At 34.6% G+C, this 26,755-nt stretch overlaps 1 protein-coding gene across 1 annotated transcript in view; it reads right to left on the bottom strand.

Moving 5' to 3' along the window:
* The window catches only part of LOC122047008 (probable DNA gyrase subunit A, chloroplastic/mitochondrial), a 45,804-nt gene that overhangs the window by 499 nt on the left and 18,550 nt on the right, over positions 1 to 26,755 (bottom strand). The window contains exons 13-26 of the mRNA XM_042608004.1: positions 25,997 to 26,045; positions 20,667 to 20,753; positions 20,499 to 20,592; positions 17,624 to 17,694; positions 17,452 to 17,541; positions 15,879 to 16,004; positions 15,618 to 15,775; positions 14,569 to 14,650; positions 14,296 to 14,460; positions 14,122 to 14,223; positions 9,557 to 9,690; positions 9,009 to 9,129; positions 2,653 to 2,707; positions 2,456 to 2,564 (exon numbers count right to left, since the gene is read on the bottom strand). Coding sequence (XP_042463938.1) covers positions 2,456 to 2,564; positions 2,653 to 2,707; positions 9,009 to 9,129; positions 9,557 to 9,690; positions 14,122 to 14,223; positions 14,296 to 14,460; positions 14,569 to 14,650; positions 15,618 to 15,775; positions 15,879 to 16,004; positions 17,452 to 17,541; positions 17,624 to 17,694; positions 20,499 to 20,592; positions 20,667 to 20,753; positions 25,997 to 26,045 — 1,443 coding nt within the window. The remainder of the gene's footprint in view (positions 1 to 2,455; positions 2,565 to 2,652; positions 2,708 to 9,008; positions 9,130 to 9,556; positions 9,691 to 14,121; positions 14,224 to 14,295; positions 14,461 to 14,568; positions 14,651 to 15,617; positions 15,776 to 15,878; positions 16,005 to 17,451; positions 17,542 to 17,623; positions 17,695 to 20,498; positions 20,593 to 20,666; positions 20,754 to 25,996; positions 26,046 to 26,755) is intronic.

Below are 26,755 nucleotides of genomic sequence, written 5' to 3'. Positions count from 1 at the left end.
AGTTACACTTGATTACCTATTTTCTTGTAATAGCAAAGCATTAGAGTTAGGTTTGATTTCCTAGTTCATCTGAATATATGATAGCAGGATCTATTTGAATGCACAAGTAGAAGACTAGTTAAATTTAACCATGAGAAACAGTCGACCCATCACAATTCTATGAATATCAGATGTCAGCTGAGTTGATCAATCAGGATTTGGCTCATTATTGACAGTGCATCATTCACCTCATTACTTAGAGCAGCTATAACACTTCAAATCAGGTCATTCCTGATAAGGAGTTGACTAATTTAACTTATGTTTAATTTCTTTCAGGAAAAAAATAAAGAATTACCAAAATGAGAATAGAAGATATCTTCAGAAATGATGGGAATTGAACAAAAATAATTGTTTGGCATAAATAATAGATGTTAGGTATATTATTCGCATGTATTAGAAACTTATTGCATGCAATATGTCAATCATCAATTGGCATTTGCATTTGCATCCGCACAAATCATACACCGCTCCATACAACTATATCTCACATAAAACTATTCTTATTATGCACAATAATTGTCTAGAACTACATAAGAAACAACCAACTTGTCGCAATTGAATCATAAATAGCAATTTTTCAGTGTTGTCATAACAAAAACCAGATAGGAAGACCAAACCGCGCACGTGTGTGTTTTACATGAGATGGAATGTAGTACCCACTAATCAATACACTCAAATCACACTCAAGGTTGACATGAATAAAAAAACAGGAGAAAGGCAATTAGTTTCAATATAGCATAACCTCCATCGTGAAAATTGTCATCTCTGTTGGTGCTGGAAGCACTAGCTAATCAAACTTGTGTTTTGATATTGACAAAGGTTCAAAGCTAGTTGCGTTGTGATCTAACAAGTCTAACTAAGTGTGCAGGAAAGTCCCAAATGATCTTAGGAAAGGTAAAAGTCTTAGTTGAGACTAGATAAAAAAGTCCTAGTGGACACTAAGCCGGTGGATAGTCCTAGCTACGGCTAGACAATGAAGTCCTAGTCCATGAGACTGGGCAAAGTCTTAACAAGTCAAGACGTTGGGTAAAAATCCTAGGGTTGAGGACACTAGGTGAAAATCCTAGAGGTCACGGACACTAGGTGGGAAATCCTAGAGTCGAGGACGCGCTAAGTGAAAGTCCTAAAGTCTCGGATGCTGAGCAAAAGCCCAAACAGACTGGAGGACCGATTTGGCAAAAGTAAAACTCTTATGAGAGGAGGAGGGCGCGCTCCCCGTTGAGGGAGCAGTAGACATCGAACTAAGGTTTCTGGGAAATCTGAAAGTCAGAACTGGACAGTCCAGAGACTGTCAAATTAATAAATACTATATTTGTATTATATGTTTTGCAGGGTATCTTTATGTATTTGGACTAACATATTTTGCAGGAGCTGAAACACAGAAATTAGACTTAGGTGAACAATGCTCGAGGTGCCTTAGAGTTGCTCGGAGGCACCTCCGACCTGGTGGAAGGCGCCCTGGATGAGCCGGAGGCGCCCTCGCGTAGGTAAACCTTGGGAATAAGGTTTTCACCACGGGGAGGCGCCCTAGAGAGCATGGAAGGCACCCTGGAGCAGCTGCCTTGGAGTGCCTTCAAGACGCCTACGGAAGGATAAAATTCGCAGATTGCGGTGTTTATCACGACCGAGACATAGGGGATAAAATCTACAGCTGGAGGCACCTCAGACGGTGTTAGAGGCACCCTCAAAGTCTTATAAAAGACCTATTCGAGCAGCCCTTTCTACACAACTCATTTTTTACGATCTCTCTCTTGCGCGCTACTTCAAAGACGACTCTGTGACACGACTCCAACTACCGAAAGCACGACTCTCTAAATCCTTAAGTCGTCGGTATAATTTTTTTAGCACTTTAAATTATAATCTTATTGTACTCGTCTTTGTACTTATAATTTACGAATTGATAGTGAATTATCCAACGAAAGCGATCATCAATCGTTGGCATTGGAGTAGGAGTCGTCACAAGCTCCGAATCAAGTAAAAGAAAAGTGTTAACATTTGTTTTCGTTTACTACTATCTTTATTCCGCTGCGTTATCCTGATCGAGTTTTTACGAAAAATATAAAAAGCCACAGCACTATTCAAACCCTCCCTCCCTCTAGCGCTTTCGATCCAACAATCTCTGCTTCACTTCATCCAAAATATTTTTTAGCCACAAGATCACACCAATAGATATTAGTCAAATTAATCAGATGATACTGAAATGAAAAAAAAATGCAAAGGCTGATTGGGTTTATTTTGATATGATATCTCAAATTGATTAATGGCAAATGCAGAAATTTTGGATAACTAACAGGCTCAAACACCTCCATATGTCTGACACAGGCAACCAAACATTTGTATTTAAAAGGGAAGTCCTTATCAGTGTGTTGATAGAAATGATTTAGCAGGACTTAGAACAAGTCATATTACCAATTACCTGCTAGCACGTGACTGAATGGATATATCTCGAACTTTGATTCTGTTTACTGTCCCACTTTGGCTAACTAGAACCAGTTGTCCATCACTTTCTCCATCTTCATTGGTAGCTTTAGTTGACATAACAAAAACCAGTTCACATGTCAGCTTCAAAATTAAAAATACCTTGTACTAGTCCAGCTAAAGTTAATAAATAACCTGACAATGAAAACCCAACCACATAGACTGCAGCAAGACGACAATCTGGTGGAAGCTGCAAAAATACAATACAAGTAAATTTCTGTAAGAATGTCAATCATGTACTTTTCTTGTGCACATAAACACTACATTGAAATTTAAGTTATAAGAGCTTAGTAAACTTGAGAAATTACTATTGACCGGAGCAGTGACAGTTTGAAAATTTGAGATATATTTAGAATTTTTTTTAAAAATTTTAGACTTAAGTCTTGTCTATTTCATTATCATATTTTATGTTTTTCATCACTTCTGCTTTAACATTGTCCAGCATCTATAGAGCCATTTTAAAGTCTTCTGCCATTTTACTTACTATCTTCAACAGTGAACATCAAACTGAGGGCTCTCCATGGGTGGTTAGGGGTGAGCGTTCGGTTAAAACCAAACTAACCTAATTTTTTTTCGACCAACTGAATCGACAAATTTTTACTATTAAAACCAAGCAAACCAAACTAATAAAAAAATCAATTAATTTAGTCAGTAACCGAATTATTCCGAACTTGACATACTACAATCCTATTAAAATTTTCTTCCCAGTCACAATAATCCCAATCATGCCAAACATAGTCCCCAAATAATCTTGTTGCAAAATAAAACTTGAAAATACTGTGTGTGGTCCCAACCATGTCAACCATACACCCCCAAAATAGGGCTCTAAATAAACCAACGTTCATGAACAAGTTTGGTGTTGGGCTTGGTAAGAATTTGTTTATGTTCATTCAATATACACAAGATTAATTAAACAAACAAGCTTGAATAGTTCGTTAAACTAAACATACAAGCTTGAACACGTGTTCAGCTCGTTCGTAAACAACGTTCATGAACAATATTCATAAACTATATTCATTAATAAAACTCTTTTCAATATGCTAAATAAACAATAAAATAAAATAAATTTAAACTATCAAACTCAATAATCAATTAAACAACTAAAAGTTTCAAACAATCAAACAAGCTTAAATTGAGAGTTTGATAACATCTAAATGAACCAAGCTCGAACCAAGTTCAAGTCAAGCTCGAACCAATCTCAAGCCAAGCTTGAATTGAGAACTCGATAGTCCCCAGGGCGTAGCACAGTTGGGGGCGCATGGTCTTGTGGCTGAGAGATCCAGGGTTCGATCCTCGGAGTGTCACAGCCTGGGGTTAACGTCTCTGCCATGCACTTTCAACTGTATACCTGCATTTACCTCCCTCCATATCCGTGGGACCGGCTCTAGGGGGGTCGCTGATGTGGCGGTTCCACATTTTTTTTTTAATTAAGAGCTCGATAACATCTAAACGAACCAAGCTCAAGCTAAACTTCAAACAAGCTTAAGCTTATAAAAAATTAATCAAGCCAAGATTGAACAATCATTTCAAAAACTTGGTTCATTTTAAGCTCAACTTGGCTCGGCTCGATTACCTTATCAAACAAGCTTGAACATCCCAAAGCTCGGCTCGACTTGTTTACAGCCCTATTCCATATAATCCTGTTGCAAAATAAACCTTGAAAATACATGTTTGTATGATTCGGACCAAGACAGCTTCCCATTGTGTGGTTGGCTATGATTTAAGATAATATAGAAGGTTTAGGAACCACCAGGCAAATGGAGTTGTACAAGATTTGCACACAAATGCCTATAAAAGAGATGATGCAGTTTAAAACTAACAAAATTTAAATTTCAAAAGTTTTTTTATAATTGTAGGATTTTAACAAACTCCTCACAAACTAGGTAGTTTAATTTTAGTATTAGGGCAATGAATTAATTTAGGAAGTCGGTTTGGTTATCTATTTACCAAGTAATTAAAGGATTGATTATTTCTTATTTAGTTTTTAAGAGAAGACATTGGAAGAATGGAGAATGGATAATTTTTTCCCTTGTATAGGAAGTCTGTTTGGTTATCTATTTACCAAGTAATTAAAGGATTGATTATTTCTTATCTAGTTTTTAAGAGAAGGCATTGGAAGAATGGAGAATGGATCATTTTTTCCCTTACATACAAAAAAATAATCGTCAATGTCAGTCCTAAGCCCGGATAAAAAGGGCGAGGGTTACGTATTAGGCTGTCAGACAACATGAACTTTCAGGTAAATGTTCAATGAATAGATCCATTAGATTATTGTGCTAATGCTAGGATGTTCCCCGAAGGAACGCGTTGCAGGGTGTGTCTATAACGTTTTAGTAAGGACTGATACCATGAGAACTTGGGTGTAATGTTAAATATGCAAGAATTCTCACACCATAGGTTGAGAAAGAACAAATACTATAGGAAAACTAATTATCTAAGATTTGGTATGGGGGTAGTAGATACGATCATTTGGAGAAAATTCATATTTTATGTGTAGAAGATATAAAATGGGTAGGAGAGAAGGTAAAGATGATAGAAAATTTAGATTTTAAGTTATAGTACATAAGGAATAAAATAAGAAATAGAGTATGTATTGTTGTCAATAGTTCGCCAAAGGATGAAGTAGTAAAATAATTAGAAAGGAGGATAAGACTATAACTCTCAATATAGTAATGACAAGAGAAACTATTAATGTAATTAGCATATATGCACCTCAAGTAGGATTAGATGAATACATCAATCTAGATTTTGGGACGACCTAAATGAGGTATTGCAAAACATTCTGTCAATTGAAATTATTTTAATAGGAGGAGATCTAAATGGACATGTAGAAGTGAAAAATAAGGAATATGATAGAGTGCATAAGGGTTATGGGTTTGAAACAAGAAATGATGAAGGAAAAATTATATTAGATTTTACAATAATACTAGCTAATACATTTTTTTAAGAAAAGAACTCTCAATCACATTCAAAAGAAGAAATAATAAATGACAAATTGACTATCTTATGGTTAGGGAGAAGGTTAGAAAGATTTGTAAAGATTGCAAGTCTCCATTAAATACAAGTGAAATGATTGAAATGGAGGAGAGCATCAGGTGTTCTTTGTGATCATAAAGTACCTCAAAGACTTGAAAAAAAGTTTTACAAAACAACGATTACACTTGTTATGTTATATGGAGCTAAATGTTGGCTATGACCCGAGCACATAAGCACAAGATGAGAGTTGTAGAGATGAGAATGTTAAGGTGGATATGCGGGCATATAAGGATAGACAAGATAAGAAATAAAAATATTAGATAATCAGAGTTGCAACTATTGAGAGAAAACTATAGGTGACATGTTTAAGATAGTATAAACATACTTAACGACCCATAAATGCTCCAATCAAGCGATGTGAATCTATGACAAATATGTACATCAAAAGAGGAAGATCAAAAAAGACTTAATTAGTAATAAATAAATAAAATTTAGTTAAATATAAATGATGACATAGTAGAGCATAGAAGGATCCATGCAACCGACCTCACCTAATGAGATATAGCTTAGTTGTTATTATATATACAAGACATCAAACTCTCATGTAAGGAATCTTCAATGCTTCCTCTTCATGAGTATTATTCTCCATGTGCGATTGTGTACTTCGCATTGTGCCAGTAGATAATCATATTTGAATTCCTAATTAGATTTATTTGTGATTTCCTTTTAGACATTACTAATCCTCTTCTTCACATTTGTCTTTCCTTTCACCCATTGCAGTATACAATTCTTGTAAATCCTTCAATTGTAAAACACCTTCCTCACTTCTCATTCTTACATCTACCTTGTTGTCACCACTTGCCCCCCCTCCCCAGAGCTAGAGATCCACATTATCCCTTCCAACTTTTCCACCATTGCCTCTTCTAGAATTTGACACTAGAAATTCCTCCTCCACGGGTTTGTTTTAGATCCACAACTACCACTCAACTCCATTCTTTGTTATTTGTCTCCTCTCCTCATACCCACACTTTCCAATTTGCCTCCTTCACCAAGCCAATGGTCGAGCAACTTTGTGTTTCCTTCATTTGGATCATCCACATTCTGTCCTAGCACTTGCATCGTACCCTTGCACGGTAATTCCAACACAACAATCATGGCACTCACCTTCATTGGCCTACCCATCTGTCCTCCGTAGCCATTAGTTAGCTCACCCCACACCATCACCACATGGCCCCACTTGCAAGATCCTCTTCCCACCATTAATATCAAGAAGGCCAGCCCTAAGCTTCCTCTTCAGCGAGATTCTCTTCCCATCGCTAATGTCAGGAAGACAAGCCCTAAGCTCCTCTTCAGCCCACCTGCACCTGTTGCCTAACTTTGTGTATTTGACACACACTGCTTCATTGTTGCTGATTTGGCCGACTTGTTCAGCCAAATCTATTCTACAGCAAACTTTGCAGTCTAATTTTAAATTAACTAATGTAGACCTCATCCATTAAATGGTGGCACCGCACCTTATAGGAATTTGGTACAAGAGTCTGGACTTGGTTAAGTTCTGACCTTATATAAGAATTAGGATCTAATAGAAGATTGATTGAATCTAGTGCCTCATTGATTGCAAATGTCAGAAGAGAAAGTCACACCCAAATTCAATCACTCCAATTGATCAAGATAGACAATGACAACTTCAACAGCAGACTAGGCTGCATCACTTTGACACAACAAATTTTCATTTTTTTTTGGAAAATTATTTTATTTAGTTTTTTGGTATAATTAAATTTCTGCCATTTGATTCCTTTTTATCATAAAACTTCTGCATACCATCATATTCTAGCAGCCACAAAATTTTATCATTATGCCCTTGTTTCACGTATTGCTTAATTTTATAAGCACATTGCTGGTCAATATGCTTACATATTAAGGAAACACCACTACTATTGTTGAATATATGGTAGATGCTAATCGTAACATAGAACCAATTTCTTTTATATGGAGAGCGTGCTTTAGATTCACAAGAATAGATTGAACCCTCTAAATAGCTTCAATAAATATTTTCCTTAAAATAGATACAAGTGATTCATGGAAATAAACATGCAACCTCCTCAGCAATCACATAATTTTATATTTAGAAAAGAATCACCATTTTCGAAAAATAATAGTCAATATAGGTCTAGGCATGCTAAAGAAGTTGCCCTTATCTTTGACAACTGATTAGACTCGAATGCATTTCTTAATTGAGTAACAAATGAGGACGAGTATTTGGCACCATATGATAAGACTGCTTTAGGAGCACAATTTGCCAAAATCAAACTTATAGGACCTATTAAGAAATTTTGGCATAATATTCAGGCCAAATTTGACGAGCTTAGAATATAACTCATCACAAACTGACTCAAAATGAAAAGAAGACCCACTGAAAATTACATTCCAGCATACTATAAGGAAGAATAGTAAATTGAGAAAATTCCAAACAATCAGTCTTAAATGGAAGAATATTAATCCTAATTTTAGATCTTACACCGACATTGTAATATCAAATCTTATACTGACATTGTAAAATATCGCTCCATGGTTTATAGATTCATGAGCAAACTTAGGCTCATTTTGAGTCAATGCCCCCGTGATTTAATTGTCTGTATTTTGTCGTGGGGCCGGTGATACTGGCGATACTGGCCACTTAGAGTGAGTGATATCACCTTTGTTCCAATAAGTAGACTTAGGCTGCCCTAGGGTGTAGCTAAATTAGTACCCAAATGGTAGACTTGCATCAATGGGCAAGGGTTCGAGTCACAGCTGACAAATAACCCTCCCACTTAGGGGCGCTCAATACCTAATTTACCTCCCTTCATCTCACTGTGGGGCTGGCGATGAGGGGTGCTTAGCGTGAGCATTATCACGTTTTTTTGCATTAATGAGCAGACTTAGGCTAAGTTGTTACTCAAGTAATAGTCTTGCATCAATGGGCAAGGGTTCCAGACACAACTAAGGCAAATAGCCCTCTCACTTGGGGGATTGCTCAGTACCTGATTTACCTCCCTTCATCTCATCGTGGGGCCGACGATGAGAGGTGTTTCGCATGAGCGTTATTATGTTTTGCATCAAGAGGAGACTTTGGCTAAAAATTTAGAAAGAAGGCAATTTCTTTTTGTCTACTTCAATAAGAAATCCTATCATAAAGTTGTATACTAAAGACAACTCCCAGAAACTCTACTCTTAAATCGACAAACTTTTAATTGAATCATGCGACTTAAATCCAATGGAAATGTATGATAATTATGATAAGACCACTAAACTAGTTATCCGACAAAGTAACTCTTCTTCTAATAACAAAGAACATTGACTTTAACCACAGGACTAGAACTTAGAAATGCGCCTTGATGACTCAATTGCTTCAAAGAAGATCCAAACAAGACAACCCCGACTATATTGTATAACTAAATATTTAACTTCATCTCACATTATTCACACCAGCCATTCATTAAAGATTAAGAGCACAAAATATAAGAAAAATATACCTTGTAACCTAACAAGCCCACTCTGTTGAAGTTAGATAGCCTGAATGCGCTTAAAGGTACACGCTTCCCATGACCACTTTCAGATACAAAAAGCAGCCATGGAGGTCCAAGATCTTTACCTCTGCAAGAAGTTTGTGGAGGGATTAGAATTGTTGTTATTTTAACATGTGATAGGATGGTGGTAAATAGTTGATATCATTGTGGCAAGATATAGTATCACTGAAGTATCTGAGTACAGTAGCAGCAACCTAAAAGCAAAAAAGGATTAGCAATACAATTACCATAAAGAGTAAACATGAACTCATAGGAACTTGTTAATGCTTCTTTATCAGGTATGCATAGTTGGAAACTTGGTATCTGTGATTTTGGTGAGTATTGCAGATGTAGCATGGTAATTGCTTGCGAGCTTAAGCAAACAAGTTGCAAAAATGCAACATAGGATGAAACATGTTCTTATAAGCCTGTCAATGCCTATTAATCTGAATAGTAAGACATAAGAATGTAGGTGAATTTATTCTCACTAAACTCTACATGAAGAACAAAACAACCTGCTGTAAATATTCTCTGACAATTTCTGCAAGTCTTTCTGTATAGACGCAGGTATGACATCCATTGAAGCCATTTTGTCTCCTTTTAATTTCATTGAAATCACACCTCTTGTCTTCCTCCCAAGTGCTCGAAGCTGAAGGGTAGAAAATATATGTATGACAAGTATTAGATGGTCAATTTATAAGGAATTAATAGAAAAGTAGACCCAAGAAAACTTTGCAAATGGAATAGACATGAGGAAATCTAGGATTAAGCCTTAGTAGTAGGATGGCAGTAAATCATTCTAATTTCTAGCTCGTTCTACCATAATTAAACTTGAAAAGTTGTGCAAGTGAAAATATTATTTTCAAGGATCATGGCCCGTAACTTTTCCTCCGGCCTAGAAAATATTTTATTAAGCTGCCATAGGAATTTTACAAGAAATTGCTAACAAACAAACTAAGAAATTACAAGCATCTAAACTAGGAAATTACTTAGGAAATTACAAGCATGCTAGCTAGGAAATTATAAACATACAAACTCACGAGTACAGACCGAGAAGAAATAGCTATGGAGGATGCTTCAAGTGTGGGCAATCATCGATGCTGAAGCACGCAGGCTTCAGGGGTTTTTATAGGAAGGAATGAGCACGCAGGCTTTAGGAAAGGAAAAGCAATCCAACAAAGCTGAGTCATTAGATAAGAAGGAATCTTTTTTATGGAGAAGTGAGAAAAGGCACTTCTTTAGTGTCAGAAGATAAGGAGCATCTTCTTTAGTGTTGGCTATGTTAGATAATAAAGTAGTAGTGAGAGTTAGTGCTTGCAAAAGTAAGTTTTAAATTTCCATCAAATTAATTAGGTTGGCTTCTTACCACATGGAGGGGGGTAAAGTTGATGGTCATGTAGAAGGTGTTGGACTGTATTTGTTTTTGTGCAACCATTCTTCATTTTTCTTGTGATGTAGAAGGTGTTGGACTGTATTTGTTTTTGTGCAACCATTCTTCATTTTTCTTGTGATAATATTGACGAAGGGTAGAGTGCTTAGTAGAGTATTTGATTGGGAAGAAAACAACTCCCTTTTGGCCAATATATTTTTTCAGTGTAGGTTTCTTTGGCTAATGTGAATTCGAATGGATCTTGATATTTGTCCCATAACCTAAAACTGCCTTGAACTGAGACTCTCCAATGTCTAAGCTGATCTTCAATAGGTTTTGTTGCTGTCCAGTCTTGATCCAGATGCGAAGAATATTTTTCGAATTTGATAGCAGGAATATTAATACCTGGTATATCCATGTTAATCACATATCCGACCAGTTCAATTTTTAAATTGAGTCATTTAAGAAAGGAACTGTCAAATGTACAGAGTACATAATTTTCTTGTTCCTCTAGAGCATATTAGATGACAAGTCCCAATTTATAAGGAAATGTTAGTACTAAATCAAGGTCATGGATCCATAGTTGCTATAGAAGTCCGAAGTCCCTCAAAGTAAAGGGTGTAATGAGCCTTCCTCTGTAATAATTTTGTTTGAATTCTTCAAAATGAACATTGGCCTTTCGGAAAGAATAAGAAAGTTGGCACCTGCATACAGTGTGTATCTGGAGTAGAACATTGAGGAAAGGCTTTATCGCATTTTAGTTTATAGTATATTCTTCTGCATAGATAATATGAATACTAAGAGTAGGATTATTATGAAACCATTTTAAGGGCTTCGCATAATTCTAAGATGTCTGAAAAGTAGAATTCTCTCCAAGAGCTCAAATATAAGTTGTAATATGTTCTGGTAGATTATTCTGCCCATAAAACATTCTTTCTGAAGTTTTTCCAGCCTTAGCTCCCATGATCTCAAGTGATTGATAATCCAATGGCCTTTGTGGGACCTTTGTGGCTGGTGTAAGAAATAATTCATCAAAGTTTTCTGCCATTGGATTATAATTCCTGTTGGGAGAGTTGGTGAGTAGTTACCACAGGAGTGGCTGTCATGCAGTAAGTTCTTTCTGGCTGGATTTTTTCATCAGTTGTTAGTGAAGTACTGATGAAGAAGTAAGGACCAAGTTTTGCCCTGGCAACTTCAAAGTCTTCATCTAAAAAGTCTTTAAGAAGGTTTCCACATTCTAGAATGGCTATTTTGACGGCTTCCTGTTGGGGAGAGTTTCTTTCTGGCTGGATTTTTTCATCAGTTGTTAGTGAAGTACTGATGAAGAAGTTAGGACCAAGTTTTGCCCTGGCAACTTCAAAGGCTTCATCTAAAAAGTTAAAACCTCTATAAGAAGGTTTTCACATTCTAGAATGGCTGTTTTGACGACTTCCTAGTCTAGAATGCCTCAAGACCTGAGAAAACAAAGTAACACGAAAATTCCTTTCCTGCAGTGGTTTAGTTAGAGAGTACATTAATAATTGAAATTTTATGGTTAGCAATTCCCGGAGCTGTAGGAATGTTCCAAACATTGTCTATCAGGCATAGCTGATCAAAGATTAAATTGGAAAGTATCTTCTTTTTTAGTAAATTGCTGAAGTTCCTGATTGTCAAACCTCATAATTTTGTAACCATAAGTTCTTACTTTCTTTTGTCTATCCATTGTTGGTGGATAAGTATGTAGTACCTATATGCAAAGCATAGATAATTAGTGCAAAAGTCTATAAAGTGTATCAGCTAGAGAATTATTGCCGTCTTTTATATGCTCCCAATTTATTTTTAATCCTCTATTGATGATTGTATCAGCAAACTTAATCCATCTTTTAGATCCTAATCCTTTTCTAGTTCCATTAGTTTGCTGACTGCATCCAACAATTGCTTCACAATCTGTTCTTATAGTAATTTCGGCCTTTCTACAAATAAATAGTATAAAAGAGTAAATAACTGTCAATATTTCATAATCCAAGGAAGTGAGATGTCCTTTTTCTTTATATTTTCCCGATGCATATGTGACGGCTGTTAAAATTAGGTCTGCTTGCCTAGGACTCGATCTTGGTACCAATCCATAACCATCAAAGTCGAATCGTGAGCCTATTAATGATGTAAATTCAATGAAACAATAACTGGTACCATAGAGAAGCGGTCATAAACTGGAATCTACATAGGGATTCAGATGTTTTGGGATCATATTTAGAACTTTTTCTAAATAATGCTTCCCATCCTAATTCAATCATCTGTCTATGACTAAATAATCAGAATCAAGGGGTAAAGTAATGAGTGGAAGTTGTTTTACCATAGTTTTGATCTGTTTTACTAGATCAATATCCTGTTGGTTGAAGTATCTTTGTTTGGTAGCCGAAGTTTTATTATTCAGCAGACACTTATTTTTCCAATGTTCTTAAGGTATGGTCTTGCATAATTCAAGTGCAAGAAAAGATCTAAGAGTCTTTATATTTCCATTTTATTTGGGAAGTCAAGTATTTTGGTGGAGATATGAGCTTGGAGGGAAATTTTTCCTTGTCCAATTTCAGTTCCAAGAAAGTTTATATAGTTAAGAGCTAGTTTCACCTTCCTTATGGAAACTATCAAACCATGTTTATCAAATAAGTTAAATATCATATGAAGATGTGGAAAGTGTTCTTCCTTGGTTTTGGAGAAGACTAGTACATCATCTATATAGATACAAGTGAAAGAGGAGACTCCTCTAAATATATCATCCAGCTTTCTTTGAAAAATTTGAAGAGCTACCTTAAGCCCAAATGACATTACTAGTCATTCAAAGTGTCCTTTGAGATAAGAGAATAGTCATTCAAAGTGTCCTTTGAGATAAGAGAATACAATTCATTCTATAGAGTCTGGATGCATCTTAACTTGTTAAAATTCAGATTTCATATCAAATTTGGAATACCATTTTGAATTCTGAATTTTGTTAAGAAGTTGGTCTTTGTCTTGTATTTTATAATCATCTTTATGATAATTGTCATTGAGACGTTTATAATTACATATTATTCTAGATTGTCCTCTTTTCTGTTCAACTCCTTTATTTACAATAAAAGGAGGACTTCTATGTATAGATTTAGACCTTTGTATTGCACCAAGAGTTATTAATGGGGCAATATGCATTCCTCTCTTTCCCAATTGGTATATTAGAGAGAGAGAGAGAGAAGGGGGGGGGGGGGGGGCCCTTATTATGCCGCACACCTCATGTACACCTTTTTTTTTTTTTTTTGCTTAATAATATAACCCAACCCCCTAACCCCTAAAGCAAAACCCTACATGGCATAGCCGCAAGCTAAAAAAAATTAAAAATAAAAAATAAATGGAAAAATTGCACAAGTCCGCAACATAACATCTTTATATATATATATATATATATATATATATAGGAAATCTCCTTAAGTTAGTGATTATTCCTAGAATTGAAGTCAAGCTTCATTATTTGTCTAATAATTTAAAAGAAAAACATTTATGGCTCCAAAATGTAATATTGATATTTTCTACTGTTCTCTAAAAAATTAATCAAACCAGAATCATTTTATTATTGTTTATTGAATTCAGCAAAGTAATGCCCTTTGCTTCACTAAAACGTGTTCAGTGATGAACTGGCACGATCATGCACCTTACTAAAATAGTAAATGCAGCTTAAACATATGCCACTAGGTTTACACTGACCTTGCTACAAAAATTCACAATGACCATTCCTTTCTGGGAAGCTAAAGCAACAAGGTCAGCGTCTGCACAGAGACGAACCCATTTCAGCTCATCACCAGGGACCTGTAGCATATCAAAGCTATCATTCCATTTCATAACCAAGAAGAAAATATCAGCACAGTTAACAGGACAAACCAACTGAATTGCAATGATTCCAGAAGGTCTGATTGCTGAAAAGGCCTTTAAAGAAACTTTCTTGATGTACCCATTCAGTGTTAACATTACTAGGTATTGATCATCAATAAATTCACTGACAGGAACAATTGAGGTTATTCTCTCCCCTTCAGACAAGGATAGCAGCTAGAAAAACCAAAGAAAAAGTAATATTAGAAAGAGATACAACAACTAATTTGCTAAAAATATCATATTAACCAAAAAAAATATAAAACTATAAAGGGCTTAATAAACCTGGACCAATGGAGTGCCAGTTGCAGTCCTAGAACATTCTGGTATTTTATAAGCTCGAGCAGAGTAAACTATGCCCTTGTCACTGCATCACACATTTGACTCATCAGAAACATGCAATGCATTTGTGATAGAAATGCTAGTCTTCCCATGACGTTGTGAATTAAGATTCCTAACACTTTAAATTTGATATTCAAGAGTAACACAAAAAAAATGTAATGATTCTTTTGATATATTTACACATCATTGAAATATATATAACCATGAACAACCATTATTAAAGGTTTGTCTACTTGCACAGTCCAGCATCCAATGCACTGCACAAATTTGCATTAGAGAGGATTCCCTTCAAGTTAAACCATAGATTGACCAACCAGACCACAACAGCCATGTTATCAGAATAAAGTATATCAATCCTGTCAGAGTTTAGAGTGGAAGGTGCAATAGAATTGAGACTCCTTTCATGTTGAACTTTAGATATTTTAACCAGGTTACCACATTTATGTTAATGTTTTATATTAATCATATAATAGTAGATATGAAATAATTTTTTATAACAATATCAATATATATAAATTGATCTCTTTCCTATTACTTTAACATGGTACCAGATAACAGGTTAGGAATTCAAACTTGACTTGAGTCAAATATATATACACACCTAGTCCTCGAAAAATCCTCTTACTAAATACTGTTTCCTAGCATATTATCCACTAAGGTGGAACATCACCATATTTCTTTTTTATTAAGTTAGTGAGAAATTGACAAGAGTTAACTTTCTCACAAAGAAAAAGCACATACTCATCTAGCCTACAGATCTAATTTCCAATTTATGAAGGAAAAGCATCTAGCCTACTCTTCTTCAATCATCAAGACTCAGAACAACAATAGGTGTACCTGAAAGAAAAGGAAACAATATTAACTGGTACATAGCTAAATGGGGACCCCAAAATGTGTAGCCATGGTAGTTAAAGAGACATATATTAACATGATGGGCTAGGTAAAAAGCATACTCTAATGAACATAGTCCACAAACTCCATCCTTTGCTTACCTGAAATAAAGAATGTGGTCATGTGTATGACAAACGATGAAGTCAGACATCAAGTCATTAACCCGCATCTTTCCAACAGATTTTCCAATGGTTCCTCTATGTTGCAGGGTAAAGGTGTTTGGCTTCATGCGCTTGAGATATCCTTTCTCACTAAGTGTCTTCACATAAAGAAAAGTTAGTCATTTTTAACCCAGAAAAAGTCAATTTTATAAAAATCAATGCAAATCTACATAGCAATAATCAACAACTCCATGCTCATACTAGAAGCATCTCCACATTCGGAATAACATCTATTTCCTCAAGTTGGCTACTCCCTGAATATTCTATAAATGAACGTCTTGGGCTTCCAAATTTATGCTTCAACTCAATTGCTTCTTTCTCTATAAGCTGAAATAGAAAAACAAAAACACAATAATATGAACATTGGCCAATAATGGGATCGACGACACTCAAGCCTGTTTTTTAGAAAAATATATTAACTTGGATCAAGCTATCTCAAAATATTTCATTCAAGTTTGTATATTAAGAAACTTACTATGCTCAAGCTTTTGCCAAAGCATTTGCATACTTGTTTGTGTCAATCTTGTTCAAAAATAAAAAGCATAATATTGCAGACTGTCACAATTAGTTTTCAGCTTGAATTCAGAGGAGTGTGAAAAATCATTTAACATGTTTTTGGACATTTAAATTTTTCACAAAGCTGCCACCAACCTCAGTACAAAAGATCAACTTTTAAAATCTTAAATTGGCCTAATGTCAACTTCTATACTTAAGAAAAAACAAGAGCAACTTGTTGCATTAAATTCTCCATGAGCAGATATGCTGCACACTTATGTACATTAGAACCCCTCTTACAGCAGTATGGTGCTCATAGGAGTAAGGCATCAAGAATGATGAATCTAGAAAATTTGGCACACACCTTCAAAAACTTAAGTGATATGTTTGCATTGCCACAATATAATTCAAGGCTCTAGATCTCAACACTGTCAACAATCTTCTAGGATGCAATGGCTCTAGTCAAGAAGCTCGACAGTGAGACAAGACAGGCAATGGTGCACAAATAACTTCATAGGAGGAAAAACAAAGCAATGAATATAAATATTGTTAACCTGAGTGTTCACATCTTAAGCTTAATCAATTCCAAACTGAAGATACTCAAGGTTGATACAAGATCATAGAAGGCAAGTTTCCAAAACAACCAGCAATGTTCCGTGACTCAATTACTCTTGCCAAGAAGCTTTATTGTAATAGACAATGGCACTGAAATAAGTCCATAGGAAGGAAAAAAAACTCAAAAAGTAGTTAACCTAAGTCCACATCTTATAATTAATCAGGTCTGCATCACCCTATAAAAGATAGCTCGAGATTGGATTATACATGATGAAATATTTATATCATGAATCAGGAATGTATTGGGGAGGGAACTTTTCCAAAGATATTGAATAACAGGCATTAATTGTATGGCTTGTAGAAAAGCTTTCAATATATTATTCAATGCAAATTTAATTTTGTTATTGTAAAACATATGTCTAACATATTTCTAAATGCTTCATTTTTTTTCTTGAATTCAAATTACCCTCGTGTTATACACACAAAAAACTTCGTAGTTCATTCCAACAAACATTTTTATCGCTATTTTAATCATTTAAATATCAAAATTTAATGATTGAAAAATCTAAACAAAGCTAACAGCAACAAATTGCCACTATTCTTATAAAAAGATACAAGAGTTTTAATCTCTATGCAGTTAGTGGTAGAGAATTAGAATCCTTAACTAAGTAGTAAATGCCATTTAAAATTGTATGCATGAGAAATGTTGAAAAAGAACAATCACCTGGAAGATGAGCTTCTTACTAGACAAGAGTTCATTTAAATTAGAAATCTGATCTGATAATGATTCTGCTTCATCCACAAACTTCTTTCTCTACAAAATAGGGCAAAGCATCATCAGAAATAAGAATGACTGGAATATATTACCAACTATCAATAGCAAATACAGTATAAACCTCAAGAAGAGTAAGTTTCCTCAAAGTAATGTCCAACAAAGCTTCAGCTTGCTTTTCAGATAAATGGTACTCTACAATGATAGTCAGTCTCAGTATATAAACTGAAGTGAATTCATATATATATATATAAAGATAGTATGACTTGATAGGAATGACTAAAAAGAATTCCTTAGCATTACACTATGTAAACCTTGATGGAGATGTCGAACTGATATTTAAGTTTAAAATAAAAAGAGAAAAAGATAGAAACAAAGTTCAGTAAGCTTTTTTATTAAAAAACTGTTATTATAGAATAGTTATTGATGAAAATTATAAAGTATTTGAAGTTAAAGTAGAACTGACAAAACTTAGGTCGCAACATTTAGCACAAACGCACTTATGGAGATTCCTAAGGAAAAGAGACCCAATATGTTTACCTACTTGACAGCATTTGCATTCAAGGCACTGAAGAATAGAAAGACTAGACTATTTGCTTCAGATATTGAAGGGTAGGATACCCAAGATGACTATGCAATTAGAGAGAAGCAATGATATATATGCACAAAGGAATGATGGAGCCACCAAGGATTTCGCAAAATGATCATGCATGCCCTAGATAAGTGAACTAATCAGAAAATTATTCTAAAATTAGCGATGATAGTCTAGAAATGACCTATGTGAGTGGACATCTCCATATCTATCCTATATAACTGGAATAGATTGTCAAGTCATAAATCTGAGAAATGGCGCCCATATTATAGATCTCGAGCCTCTATCCAAGCCTCATTGAAGAAGAAACAGCAAAGAAAGTAAGACATGTCAATGGATTGTCATAAGAAAGCAAGTTGTTGAACATCATTTCACTCACACACTTAGCATGCTCAGGAATCTCAGGAGCTAGGGTGCTAAGGTGCTTCAGCTGGTCTTAGCCCATTAACCACTCACGGATAAGAGTGCCCCAAAAAGGCTCAGGAGGCATAATTTTTACCATTCAATTTTTCTCTAGTAATCATCAAAGATCTAGAAATGGTAGGAGAGATTGGAAGGGAAGGCGTTGTGGAAGTGGTAGAGGAATCTGACTTTTCAAGAAGCCAAAGGTGCGGATTGTTCACTAAATTAGATCACTCAGTAAATGGGCCAGTAAAATGGGAGATAACAGATGTTGGATAATAGGCTGCCCAAACTGAAAATGAGCCTGAGGTCTGCCAGCCCAATAGGTCTGATAGAGAACGAAAACCAACTGCTGGACTGCACTTAGATGAAATTCTGCTGGCCCAAGAAAGATTACTGGCCAAAACAACCAGATCTGCTGGAATCCAGCAGATGACGCCAATGACACAATCCAGAGGTCGGACTGCTTCACCAGTGGCACAATCTAGTGAAACCAGGGAAGACATCACTCAGTGAATGCTAGATTGAGAAACAAAACAGATTTCCTGTTCTTGATCCTGAAAACTTCAACACGAATTGCATCGTAATGAAAGGAGATGGCCACATGTTGCATTGGCAAGGATGACCAGTGGATGAAAGGAGATGACAGTAACCCTCAACTGGTTGTCCGATTACTGTGACATCGACAGAACGAAAAGCATGCAGATGATGCCTCTTGACGGGCAGTGCTCGATTGATTGAATGATGCCTGAATGTTGTGACTGGGGTAAACAACGTGCAGATGAGACAAACGGCTCACAGGAGACCACAAGATGTCCAGTGACTGACCGTGGCACACAGCATATTAAGTAAGTTGCAGTGGAATATTAGGTAGGCTTCCTCTACTATACATAGGTATTATTAAGAAATATAGAACATTAAACAGATTCCTACACATTACATATTTACACATAAGCCCATTCATCCAACCATAACATAAATGAACCGGTACTTGTTGCAGAGGTGAATCAGATTGATTCATGTTAAGGTTGGAGGGATAATGCCCTATTCCTATGCAATGATAATGAAGATTACATCACTGCCAATAACTTTTTCAACAAAGTAAGTTCAAGTTCCTTTCCCTGACTAAAAATTTAGGTAGAACATTCATCATCTTGCAAATATTGTGGGTGAAAACACAGTGATATCATTGTGCAAGTATTGATGAATTTTAGGTATTACGGGTTGATGATTCAATGAATTTTGTGGTATAACAGTCGGTGTTGATGCATTTGAGCTTATGCTATGTTGGTGAGGAGTTGCATTAATGCAATTTGTATAAATTGTTACTGTAATAGTATGGAATTACTTTGATACATGGTGTGAATGTCATGATAGCATCATGCGATAATGTATCATTGGTTAGATGTATCATTTTTTATGAGGCTGCATTGTTATGGCGTTATGACAATCTGATTAAATTATATGCATAATGTTAATTGTTTTGATAGCACTTCTGATGGTTTATGATTTTATATGCATCCGTTTCATAATATTCCAACACTTTCTTCCACACTGACATTCATATATTGTCCACAATTTCATTAATAGTGGTGGCCTTGGCTCACTAGTTTATTTGATGTTTACAGTAGTTACCATAAAATGTTGTCTTTTTTATCGCATTCTGCTTTAACACTGGTTACCATTAAGATTATGCATGTTTAGACAATAGTCATCAACAAGTAAATATCACCCACCCCTAACAAAGGTAACATAAAATACTTGGATTTCAACCAAAAAAAAAAAGGCGACCAAACTCTCAATCAACAATCAAGAGTAAAAAATGGGACCAAGGGAACCTAACCCACAAACAAAATTGAATGCATGTTCTCCTTCTAATGGTAAATATATAGCACAGATTCTTCATCTATTCCAAGAGCAATTGCATGATGATTAAATTAATAGTGTTCGTTCACTAATCACACATTAGCATAGTCAGAGACAGACTAGACAAATAAAGACATACCTTTCACTAAAGAAGTAATAGCCAGAGTGTTACTAGACGTTTTCCTGATTATGTTTATAATAGCATCCAAGTTATCAAGACCAATAATGATGCCCTGAGAATAAAATTAATGGATAAAAAGCCTCAATTTTTTGAAACTTTAAGCATTTGAAATAGTAGAATATATACCTCAATAATATGCTTTCGTTCTAGAGCTTGACTAAGCTTAAATGCTGCACGCCTTTCAATGACAGAACTCCTAAAATCAAGAAACGCCTGGAATAAAAAAAAAATTTATTTACTTTTGCTATATTTCAAGTGGCCTAGCTAAAAATCTATTAACAGGAAATATCAGTTTATGTTGAAATAGCAGTTTATGTTGGGATATCATCAGCTGAAATGAATATTTCACCCATTCAATATCTGACAAACCCCTACCAAATTCTATAAGAGGAACTTTGGTAGGATGATTTCTGTAAATATGAATGGCATAATAAAGAACTTACGTTTTCTTAAATTCACCAAACATGCACAAACATATTACAACATCAAACAATGAATGAGCATAATAGGTCTTGTAATCTTTTTCCAACTGTATAAAAGGCGAACAAGATTCTGACAACATAATGCCTCTTTCACAAAAAAATTTATCAAGAAGAATGTAGATGGAACCTTATTTTTTATTGATTAAAATTTCACTTCAAAAAATAAAATATACAGATATATATCACTTGTCAAGTTTTAAATTTTGCTACATTATTTTTGTATATTTTGGTTCCTTTTAGAATCCAATTACTTAGGATGGAAGATATAAGGGAGAGGGAGGGAAGTACTAGAAAGATGTGCATAAATGATGAAACTAGATATGTAACTTTGTGTTTTTCCCTTGTATCTATGCATTCAAGTAATCAGGCCCTTAGGAAACATTACTTGGATGCGAAGTCAGGAGGAGGAAGAGAAAGGAACACAAAATTGCATGTAAAGCTCAATTCATATAAATCTTTTGTGTCATTTTTCTCTCCTCTCCTATATCTTCATCCAAGAAAACACACCTTTGGGCCAATAACGAGTCAACATTCTTTTCAAACTTTTCTTCCATCAAAGAAAAGCACAAGGTTTTGTTTCTTGAGAAAATCCTTATTTTCCAATTAGTTTCCTAACTTTGTTTTAAGAGCAGCAGGAATAGCAGTCTTTGTCCCACCTATTTGGTGTTGATTAGATATATCTCATGTGTCCATTGAGCTCTATACAACATTTATATCATTAGTAACAATCAAACTGATTAAACTATGTTTTGTCACATGAATTATAATATTTTTTTGGCCTCACTTTACCCTATACAACTTCCACCCTAATGAATTCAACGTGTCTACATATAAAATTCAATGTACACCTTTGAAGATTTCCGACCATCACTTCTTTCATTTTAACAACCACTAGAGCTCATCCAATTGCTCTTGGGTAATAATATTAATATTTAATTTTCTTAATAACCCTACACATGAACATAGCATTCTCATCTTCCTATATTAACTTTTGTGTATGTTTTACATGACTAACATTCTAACTAATTATAATATAGAAGATAACATTTTACAAAAAAGATCCTTTTAGCCTTAAAGGGTTCATACAATACTTCAGATGATTTTTTATTTCAACAATTCATTCATTACTATTATTGATTATATCATCAATATCTCATTGTTTAATTATAGATCCAACATATCTAAAAGAGTTAGTATTTATATTCATCCATCTCAACTATTCCCTCAGTTCTAATAATCAAACTTACATATATATATTTGGTTGTAGTTCTATGTAATACAAAATCTTTAGAGGTTCAAGTTTACACTCACATCAATTAAAAAATTATCATCAACAAAGAACTTCCACCAATGAGATTTTTCTCGGCTATTATCAAAGAGCTTATCATATAAGCCAACAATTATAAGAAAATAATATCACACACCTTGTAACTTTAATCATTGTAATGATGTTATCATGCATATTGTTTATCGCATCAAAATAATTATTAGATATTCCTTTCTAAAATCCACCATAATAAATGTATAAGAATTTTATCATAAACATTTTTCAAGTTTAATATAGTAGGAAAATGGTTAGAGTTGGGAAAATGATTAGAGTTCCCCCAAGTAGTCATCTCCTTCCATATTTAAAATTTCAAGCTGTGTCGAAACTGCAATTTATGAAACTTCGATTTATGATCAGAACGATAAAGTTTCAGTATTATATCATATCATGTTATACCGATACTATTTTGGTACTTTTAAAATAAAAAATATACTAATTAAACAATATTTTTATTAATATTTAATTGCTATAGATACTCTCCATGGAGCTAAATTGGATATTATCTCATAAAAAGTTTGATACTTGATGTGCGGCAGATGAGGAAGCAGCGGGGCCAAAAAGTTTTTTCAAGGGATGCTCTTTTTCTCTACTGCACCCGCTCTCAAGGTTTAAAATTTCGACCAGTACCGAAGTTTCAGTCTAGTTTCGGTCCTAGACTGGAATGATACTGTTTCGGTACCGTATCGTGTCGTGCCGATATAATTTTGATATTTTTTAAATATAAAATATATTAATTAAAAAATAAAATATTCAACATAAATATTTTAAAAGTAAACAAAATAAATAATATAAAAAATCATCTTTAAAAAAAGGAAAAGATATGAAAATAAATAAATAAATAATTTATTATAATTTTAAAATTAAAATAAATGAAATATAAAATTAATTAAATAATCTTATTAGGATTTAATAAAATCTCTTTAGATTATCTCCATCATAGCTAGAAGTTGATTAAAATAATTAACCTAAGTTTAATTTTAAAAAATCCGAAATCCGACACCACTCACAAGCTAGCGCGACTTTAGCGCTGTCGCGGGGTTGCATCTGCCTCAGTCATGGCCGCGGGGATCGCGTGACTCCTCCGGCGCAACTGCGGTGGTTGTGCGACCCCTCTGCATCGGCCACAGGTCGCACGACACCTCTACGACAGCAACTGAAGGGTCATGCGACCCCTCCGCTGCTGTTGCGAGGTCGAGCGACCGACCCCTTCGCTGCGACCACGAGGTCGCGCAACATGTCGCAGTTGTCATGGGTCTGGTGCCGAGGTCGTGTCGGTGCAAGTTGCTAGGCAAAATGAGATGTTTCGCCCATAGTTGTCAAAAGCGCAAGGCGTAAAAAAGTGCTCAAGGGTCTTGGGGCGCAAAGCGCAAGGCGAAACGCGGGCTTTACGGAAAAAAGCTTAATAACAAAAGCACTATTATATCTATTAAAAATCTTTCAAAATATCTTTGAAAACCCAAATAACCATAAACAAAATATTCTTTGATGAAGTTGTAGATTATTGAAAATCAAAAGTCTTTGAAAATATGATAGAGGACATATCAAATATCAAAATAATCATCTTCTTCTTCTTCATTGTCCAAATCTACGCCATCAGCTCCATCGCTTGATTTGTCTCCATCAGTATCTTCTTCTTCAGTTTCATCATCAAGATTAATTTCTTCTTCATTTACAAGACTAGTTTATGCTGAAGATTGCTTTCTTTTTGCTAATACAAATGATAATGCCCCTTTTAAAGAAGACGCATTTCGAGAACGAAAGTCATATGCACTTTCATCAACCCCAGATGCTCGTGTTACATCACTCTAATGCAAATTTTCACCTTCATAGATAAAATCATTATCATTGTCTCTCTGATAAAGAAATAGGATCAATCTTAATCTCACATGTCATATTTTCTCCTCAAAACTCTATTGTACTTGATATATACCAAATCATTCAATCGTTGTTGAGACAACCTATTTCTTTTCTTAGAATGTATCTAAAAAAATTAAAAAGTAAAAGGTTAAGTTCATAATATAAATTTTAATATGTACTAAAAAAAACTCCAACTTACATGTTCAAAAACACTCCAATTACATTCACAGCCTAAAGAAGAGCATATGAGGTTTAAAATCTTCATTGCAAATGTTTTTGATTCAGGCGTTGATGCACCATAAGAAGACCACCAATCAGCTTTAAATACAAAACATATAAATTATGAGATTAACTTTATTACCATCCAATATTGATATTGCACAATATATTATTTATAAATTTACCTGGTGATTTTAAAGTTCTTTGTCGGATAGCCATTGGCAAACCAAAAAATCCTTCTGCTTTCTTGTATTTTTCCAATTGATTCGTGATCTTATCTCGTAAATCCTCACCTCATCAATCTAGATATGCACGTACAAACCATCCATCACTTCTACATCATTTTGTATGTCAGGGTTTGAGTAAAAACACTCTAGATTCAAGAAATATCTGGCTGCGTGCAAAGGTCAATGGAGTTGAACATTCCATCTTTTGTTAATGAATTCAAAAATGTTACGATATTTCTCTTCATTATTGTTCAATGACACAACGATAGCTTCTTTGGCCCTGTCCATTGACTCATAAATATAACCCATAGGAGACCTTTTTTCACCGTCTACCAGCCGTAATACTTTCACCAATGAGCCACCAACATTTAATGCAAAAACTATATTTTTCCAAAAAGAAGACATCAATATCACTTCTGCTGCACGTTTTCCTACAGCCTCTTCAGAAAATCGACTATTTGCCTACTTTTCAAATGTAAACATCCTTTTCAGATTTGTTTATGGTATATGAAACCGCTTTAAAGTCAAAAAAGCGATTGCAAAACGTGTCTTTGTGGTTCTTACCATGTCTCTTTGTCCCGTAAACTCTCTCATCATGCTCAATACTTATGGTCTGTTGTAAATATAATCATTCACCATCAACGCCCGTTCATGCAATTTTCTAAGATGAGGAATTTTGAATGTATCCTCAAGCAACAAATCTAAACAACAATCTGCACACGGACTAAATGTAGCTTGTGTCGATAAATTCCGTTATTTGTTATTTTATCACAAAAAATACAACTGACAACATTTGGATTTTTAGGATCCAAATATGTTGCATAATTCCAAGCAATATCTTTCAAGTGGATGGAATTGTTATATTTGACATGATTAACTTTAGAATCAATAATCAAGACCGCTACAATCAGTAATAAACAATCAATAAGTAAAAAATTATAAAACAGGAAAAAATAAATTATCAAAATATAAATCTGATTTATATGAATTAATTAAATTAATTAGAATTTTTTAATTTTAAATAGATATTTTTATGGAATGGCTTAACCTACTCTTCTTCTTGTCCTCTCAATAACTCTCCTGTATGACAGATCACCAATTCAACTCAATTCCTATAAATTGATACTAAGGAACTCCCAGTTTAAGGCATGCCACTCCATGCTAACCTAAAGGGGAAGCCTCTTATTACATGATCCTAGAAGGGAATGTTATTAAATCCAATTTGAATATACCACTCCATCCAACTAATCTAAACACGTCAATTGTTAGAAAGTACAAAGTAGTGATGGTAATGTTTTAGAATTGTTAAAAAAAGTTAAAAATAAAATTGTCATTTAGGGATACCTGAAGTAATTCCTTCAAACCCATCAGTTTTGGCTGACCGTCAAGAATACTGCAAGACCAAAAGCATAAAGAAAAGTAAGCAAATTGGACATTAGCACAAAAACCTCAAAAATGGAATTGGAAAGGTGTAAACTGCAATAACCAAGTGAAAAAAGTTTACCAAACATAGAAATTGGATTATATAAATTTGCCATCAATAGATAAAACAGGAAACGACTCAAATTTCAGAAATTGCATCAAACAGTAGATATGGCCGAGAGATAGCAATTGAATTAGCTACCACTGATCTAAGACCCTAATTATGGATAACTACCACAATCAATAACCATGAGCTCCTAGGCAGCATTAGAACCAAGCAATAGGCAGCAACAGAACCAAGCACCTGATTGAATTTCAATTTGATGTTCACAATGTTCAAATTAAACAAATCTAATCCAACCATTAGACTAGTATGCAATTAAAATATAAGGAAAAACAACATAGAGCCTATTTGATAGTTTTGCAGGTGCTATTCAACAAGGAGTATGACGCTTGACATAGGGAGACAGATAAAGGTGATATAGAGATAATACAAAATCCAGAGAATTAGTAATATTATCATAACACTATGTCTATCATACATATATTGTAAAATTCAAACAGAGCTGAAAATAGAAGCAATTTATAAAAAGATTCTTTAATTAACTGAAAATCAATTACAAATGTACCACATGGAATTAAGTTTCAAAAAACAAAGAAATTCCAACGTTTACAGATTTC

Source organism: Zingiber officinale, chromosome 2B (genome assembly GCF_018446385.1).
Source record: "Zingiber officinale cultivar Zhangliang chromosome 2B, Zo_v1.1, whole genome shotgun sequence".
Taxonomy (NCBI): domain Eukaryota; kingdom Viridiplantae; phylum Streptophyta; class Magnoliopsida; order Zingiberales; family Zingiberaceae; genus Zingiber; species Zingiber officinale.
The sequence above is the reverse complement of the archived record's forward strand: the minus strand, read 5'-3'. Positions and strand labels throughout refer to the sequence as shown.